At 24.0% G+C, this 7,009-nt stretch overlaps 1 protein-coding gene across 3 annotated transcripts; it reads right to left on the bottom strand.

The window, feature by feature from the left end:
* On the bottom strand, positions 1 to 6,988 carry LOC126894171 (protein suppressor of white apricot). Of its 3 annotated transcripts, none has more exons than XM_050664984.1 (15): positions 6,859 to 6,988; positions 6,311 to 6,499; positions 6,075 to 6,244; positions 5,664 to 5,857; positions 5,375 to 5,594; positions 4,890 to 4,963; positions 2,120 to 2,407; positions 1,902 to 2,058; positions 1,677 to 1,820; positions 1,416 to 1,610; positions 1,134 to 1,355; positions 918 to 1,032; positions 776 to 852; positions 600 to 711; positions 1 to 370 (listed from the first exon to the last, which is right to left on the bottom strand). In XM_050664984.1, exons 2-15 carry the CDS (start codon positions 6,493 to 6,495, stop codon positions 151 to 153), a joined length of 2,373 nt encoding a protein of 790 aa, XP_050520941.1. In that variant the 5' UTR covers positions 6,496 to 6,499; positions 6,859 to 6,988; the 3' UTR covers positions 1 to 150. The 3 variants fall into 3 exon arrangements, with proteins under 3 accessions (XP_050520941.1, XP_050520949.1, XP_050520959.1); XM_050664992.1 differs by lacking the exon at positions 6,859 to 6,988 and adding an exon at positions 6,727 to 6,858; XM_050665002.1 differs by lacking the exon at positions 6,859 to 6,988 and adding an exon at positions 6,723 to 6,842.
* Between the last annotated feature and the right edge of the window lie 21 nt (positions 6,989 to 7,009).

The following is a 7,009-nucleotide window of genomic DNA, read 5'->3' as shown; positions in this document are numbered from 1 at the left end:
TTTACAGAAAATAAATTTTAATGTTATATACAAAAATAACAAACTAACAATGTCGTAAAATAGCTTACAAGCTGAATATTACATAATATCAGTTAATATTTTCTTTCACAATAATATACAAAATAAAATAAGATCATAACAAAAAATTATTTATGATTGATGACTATTATTGGTATAGTCACTGTCATCCGAAGAGTCAGAATTTGAGCTGCGATTGTGAGATTTTTTTTTTGATTTTTTCGATTTATGTTTGTGTTTTGAATGTCTTCGACTACGATCTCTTTTATGATCCTTAGATGAACTATGGCGATTGGAATGAGTTTTTTTTGAGTGTCTCCTACTTCGATCTTTTTCACGAGACAAATAATGACTGCAATTATTAAACATGAGAAGTTATAAAGTAGACAATTAACTTCAAGAACAAGAGTAATAAAAATAAAATAATAAAGTAAGACAATGCAATGTTAAATTAAATTCATCATATTAAAAAACAAAAAATAAATTAAATAACAGCAACATTTAAAAGTAATGGTTCAAGTTTCCAAGTAAACATTAATAACCCTTTTGTAAACTTTTTAAATCTACAAAACATATTTTACCAATCAGAAGATTTTTCCTTTGCTTCATCATACCGTTTCATTCGCTTATAAAAATCTTTTTCTTTTTCGTAATTATCTAATCTTTTGCGTTTTTCTTCTCTAGATAACGTTTCTGAAGTATTGTAAATAAAATTATTATATATTAACACATTTATTTAAAATCTTAAATGTCATACCTTGTAGTCTAGTTTGTAAAGAAGATTTGTTTATTTTATCACCATTTATATCTTTACTACTACTTATTTCTTCATCGCTATAAAATATTTAATTTTTAGTTAATATCTGAAGAACTAAATTAAATAAGTAATAATGTCTTACCTTGAACCAATAGATATAACATCAAGTCCTTTTGAGCACGAATCAGATATTAAATTATTATTAGATAAACCACCATTCTCTGTGTTGACTAATTTTTTTACTTCAGATTTTTCAACTAAAATCAAACATGCACAAATTATTCCATATTTTTCATTAAAAAATTATCACATATAATATAAATATTCATTTCAACATAGTTTTAGTTGTTCAACATACTCTCATTAGGAATATTTTCTGATAAAGTAGGTTTTTCATCTATATTAGATGTTGAATTTTTACTCGATGAAGGAACAATTTTCATTGCAGCTAAAAATTGAGCAGCTTTTCTTTTACGTTCAGCTTGAATTTTTTCCTTTTCCTTTTTAGTTCTTTCTCTTTCTAGCAAAGCAAGTTTTTCTTTTGCAGCCATAGCAAGTTTATCTTTTAATCTTTCTTCGGCTAAGATAAAATAATATAAATATAATATTTATTTAATTAGTCAGATATTTACTATAATACCTAATCTTGCTGAGTTTTGTAAAGGATTTTTTTTCAAAGATTTGTTTGTTTTATTGGGATTCTGATCAATTCTTTTGGAGAGATCTTTATTATGATCATCATCACTCATCTCATTTGAACTATCATTCAAAGCACTTTTTTTTATTTCCATTGCTTCCGCTTCCTTTTGCTTTTTTAATGAAAAGCAAACAGGTACTAAAATATTAAAATGTTATCAAAATATAAATAATTTGAAATAATCGTCTTCTAGTATTAATTTACACTTAGAAGTTGCTTTAGATTCCAATGTAGATTTTGAAGGAGCTGTTTGTTCTAAACGTTTAATAGTTGCATAAAGTTTAAGTTTTTGTAAATAGTAAGCATTAAAACAATCAGTTGGTTCTAAAAATTTGAGTCTTGGATCCTCTGATTTAAAAAATTTTTTTAAATATTTTATTAGTATATGAGAACATTTAAATTGATAGATGAAAATAAGATCAAACTAACGTCTCATTCTTGCAGTCTCTTCAAATTGCTTTCCATTTTTTGTGACATATGAAGCCATCTTATCTATAATAATTTGCAAATCTGTAGGTGGGACTTCAATTCCACTAGCCACAATTGGTTGAGGTGTATTTGTTATATTAGATTCTTTGTAAATTTCCTGAAATAAAAATGACTCAAACATCAATAATTTTAGAAAAGTGTTTTTTTAAATAATTTACTTCTTTTGCAGTTGGTTTTTCAATTATGTTTGCTTCATCTGACTCTGGAGAATTAGAAGCATTTAATGCTGATTGGGAAACTAACTTTTTTTTCAATCTCCTTCTAGCTGATTTAGTTAATCCATCAAATTCAGATATAATTACATTAGTACTACAAGTTAAATCTTCATTTTTAGAAATTTCTTCTTCGACTGGCATAGCAGATTGTTTTTCTTTTATTTTATTAACAAGTAATGAATAGGAACAGTCAGCAGAGGGTTTATACAAGATATTTGGTATAAATGGAGCCTGAAAATTAATACAATATAATTAATAACACTTTATGATAATGGATAGTACTTGCAAAATAAAAGCAAGTTTAAATTTGTGAATATTGTGATTTCAAAGGAAGAAAACTTTAAAGGACAATTCTAATATAAAGAAAATTTTTGTTTATAAATATTATCTATTTTACATTGTATAAAAAAGTTCCAAAATTATAAAAAATGATGAACAAATAATGTTTATTTTTAAGGAATTTTTTTTTTTTTTTGGACAAAGATAATATTATAGGAACATTAAAGTTGAATTCAAAGGATAATTGATGGCCCATTATCAGGTTACAAAAATTACCTAAAAAAAATAAATATATCAGTTAATTGCCAGTAATAATAGTTAACATACTTAAAATTAATTAATTCAAATTTTCTCTTAAGAAAAAATATCTTAATTACTAAAATTTTCAAAGTTTTGTAAAATTATTATTATTAAAAATGATTATCTTACAAATACAAGTATTCATACATTTATATATATATATATATATATATACATATTCCTAAACTTACCTTAATTGTTTTAAAACAATTATTTAAAAATTAAGTAATGACCACAGAAACCACTTAGTTATAATTTTTTTTCCTTAATTAAAATATTAATATTCAGGTTCCAATTAAATTGGTTTCATTAACCCAAATTCTTACCTGTCTAGTAAATTATTAAGCTCACAAATTTTGATATATAAAAACTGTACTTGAAGACTTCCTAAATTTGAAATAGTAAATTAAGTTTTTCTTGAAGGGATTCAATCTTTTCAGAAGTGTCATCTTATATAAAAAGGTAACTTTTGTGAATTTGATATTTTTTTGTTAATTAATTTATTTATATTTTTCACCATATGTTTAATATTATACAGCATACCAATCCCACATCTGTTTGTTTAAAAAAACTTCTAGTTATGTTACAATTTAGTGTACACACAATCAAGATGATTCAAAAATGGTGCATGATATTATGTAGTTTAACATTTAGAAAAAAAAATGTTCTTATTATCTGATTATTATTTAATAGCCAAGTATTCCTGTTATCACATTATATGTATATAACTTTTTTGTCATATACACAAACAAATTTAAAATGTAAATAAGAAAACAAAGGAGAGAGAAAAAAAACTGAAAAAATGTAGTAAATTTTTACTATTAAGTGATAATTGATGACTATTCATTGTGAAATTAAATTAAAAAATATTCTAATAACCTATTTATGTTCATAAATATCTTAGATATTTTTATTTATATACATACTTGAAGACCTGAAATTAATTACGTGCTATGTACCAAAAAATTTAATTAGTCCCAACAAAAAGTTTCTAGTGTCAATCCCAATAATATATAAAACCCAAAAGTATGATAGGAGGGGGAGGGATGAAACAAATCGGGGTTGTAATATTTTGTTTTAAATAAATTAAAAAAATACATAGATTAATAAAGGAAAAAATAAGGAAGGCAAATGTAATTTTTTTTTATGAGTAGTTATAAGTAGGGTCTTGAATTATAAATTTCATTTGAGCCACTCTGAAAGGCTCCAATGTTTTGTTGCATATAATTATTTTAAGTTTTAGAGGAATAACCTCCTTAAATCTAAGGAACAATACATAACTAAGTTTTCAAGTCAATTAATAAAAATTTTTATTGGCTAATGGTTTATTCAAAATAACTTATCTAATTTATAAATGCATATAACATCAAACCATAATTATAAGTATAAGCTATTTAAGGCTATTACAATATTGAATTACTTAAAATCATTTTTTTGCACATAGCACATAAATTATTTTAAATCTTTTTTTATAACTTAATTAAAATTTTTATTATATTTTAATTCTCTTGTATCTTGGTCTTCAGTTTTACATTATTAATTAAAAATTATACAATAAATTAATATAAAAATAATCTTTTGAAATCAATGGCATAAGACATTTAATGTAAAACACTAACTCACCAATATCCAAACCACTTGCATTATGTCACAATTTTTTGGCGAAGCAATCATATCTTCCAGTAACAGCTACTTATTAATGTATAGGTATAGGTTATAACACTTTTTTTTTTACTTATTATAAACTATTTTAAATATCTCTGTATATATGATCAATAAGGGATTTTTTAATTAAAAATAATCAAAACTAAAAATTAACCGAAAAATAAATCAGTATTTTAAAATCATAAACTTCAACAGTACGATCATTTAAATAGCTATTTATGAAAACTTATTTTAGTTTTAAAATAAATTAACATACTCATTAAAATTATTTGCAGTTTGAAATTAATATAAAAATTATTCTATCCAAAAAGAAATTAGAAATCAAAAGTACATTTTGTACATTGTAATTTATCGAAAAAAAAAACATTTACATCACAATCATGTTTAGTAAAAATGTTTGGAAAATCATTGCTAATTGAATAAAATTAAATATTAGTATTTAAGCAGTAGAAATACAATAATGACCTACCGATTCATGTTGTTTTGCACTTTTTAACAAGCTTGGGTGTAAATAACTATCTTCATTTGATGAGTCTAATGAATCTATACAAATTTAATAATTAGGTAATATATCATTGTTGAGATACTACAAGATGATTATTTTAATACATTATCATTTTAAAACATTGAAAGGATGTGGATATGATGGTACTATTTTTATCATTATTCATTTCTTGGCCCCACTACTCCTCCTGCCCAGTACAAAAATGTGAATATCTTCTGAAGCACTAGTTGAAAAGTTGTTATTAAACCATCATTTTCTTAATTATATAATTTTGTATTTTATAAGTTAGTTTAAAACGTATATTGCCTTAAAAAAAAATAAAGTTTACACCCCTACAAGATATTAGGGACGGATCTAAAAGTTATTTTATATTTATTAAAATTAATTTTTTTAAGAAAAATTGAAAGGTTAGCTTAAAATAATCACCTGTATTGTATCATGATTTTTACCTTCTGTGCTGTCATTCACCAGAGTAGGATTATATCGACATGAACGAATTGCTGCAAGCACATGTTGGTAATAAGGATAAAGTGGCTGGTCATAGGACAAAAATTCAAACTGTGGATTATGAGCTTGTTTAGCTTTTAAAAGTACTTCCATTTGTGCTCCATGTTTAGAAATAAACAATGCTGTTTTTTCAATTATAGCATTAAGTTTCTTTGTAGGAGGCTTCACATAAATAAATATAAAATGATTGAATTAATAAAAATAAAAAATAATTTAGAAAAATTTTTTTACCACATGCATATTTGATGGTATATCCAATTCTCTAGGTGGAATAAAAGCTTCTTCTAATTCTGTCTCATAATCAGTATCTTCCACAGGTTTTATTTCAGATGAATTAGTAATTTCATCTTCATACTTGTAGCCAACTTGACCATACTCTTTTTCTTCATTGTTTAAAGCTTGATGTAAACGTTTTAATTCTTCCTCTAAAAATAAATAATGTATTTTTAAATCTTAGATTATCACTTAAAATTTTAACTGAAATAATTACTTTAAATGAAAAATCAGGCAAATTAAAAAATTAACATAACCTTTGAATAAAAAAATATAGATATTAACACACTTATACTACAAATAATTTTGTAGCCGTTTTGAAAATCTGTTAAGTTGCTAATATAGGATTTTAAGGTAACAAAAAAATACCTTGATATATTTGTTCTTCTTCTGATTTATCATTAAGTGATTTGTACCTTTCTTCATCACACAATTGCTCTATCTTTTTTTCTTCGGGGGTTAATCCTTCCCATTGACTTTGACCAAATGGTAGAGCTTCTACAGATTTTAAATCGCTTAAAGCTCCACGACAATCATACCTACAAAAATTGAAATAAATGACCACATATTTAAAACTTCAACATAAATTACATGAATACATTTACCTGTCAATTTTAAGTGTATCATCACCCATCCATGGTATTAAATGTTTACCTTGATCAATGAACAGTGCTTTTTCGTCATCTTTAAACAATTTACATGAATAACCAAAAACAAGTAATGTTTGTTTTTCATCTTCAGATGTTCCATTGTGGTTTGAACGATTTTTATAGGCATTTATATAAGACATAATACTAAAAAAAGAAAATGAATAACTATCTATTAATCATGAATAAATCTCATTATTTTCATGAATATTTGATAAATTACAAAATAAAATTTTTCACTATTGCAATATTATAAACACCACCAATCACTCATAATCTTGTAATCAAGATTATATTTAATAAAAAAAATAATTTTTGTCATTTATAAAAAAATGGTCTGCACATATAAGTATTAGTAAAAAATAAATACCCACTATTATTTTGATGTATTATTTAATCATAAAATCACAATTTATTGATAAATTATTCATCTTAACAGCTAATAAAAGTGACATTTAACGTTTTCACAATCATTACAGTAATTATATAGTAAAAAAATACTTAACACATTTTTTTGTATTGAGTGTAAAAAAGTAAAAACAGTCGTGAAACGTGAACCCGTAAAAAATGATAACGATTATTTTTCAGGAGAATTGTTGATTTTAGACAATAACACAATTAAAAAGCAATTGATTTAATGGACAAATTCAAATGCTT

The sequence above is a fragment of the Daktulosphaira vitifoliae genome, unplaced genomic scaffold (genome assembly GCF_025091365.1).
Source record: "Daktulosphaira vitifoliae isolate Bord-2020 unplaced genomic scaffold, ASM2509136v1 Scaffold_1, whole genome shotgun sequence".
In the NCBI taxonomy this organism is placed as follows: domain Eukaryota; kingdom Metazoa; phylum Arthropoda; class Insecta; order Hemiptera; family Phylloxeridae; genus Daktulosphaira; species Daktulosphaira vitifoliae.
This window is presented reverse-complemented; position numbering and strand designations above follow the sequence as displayed.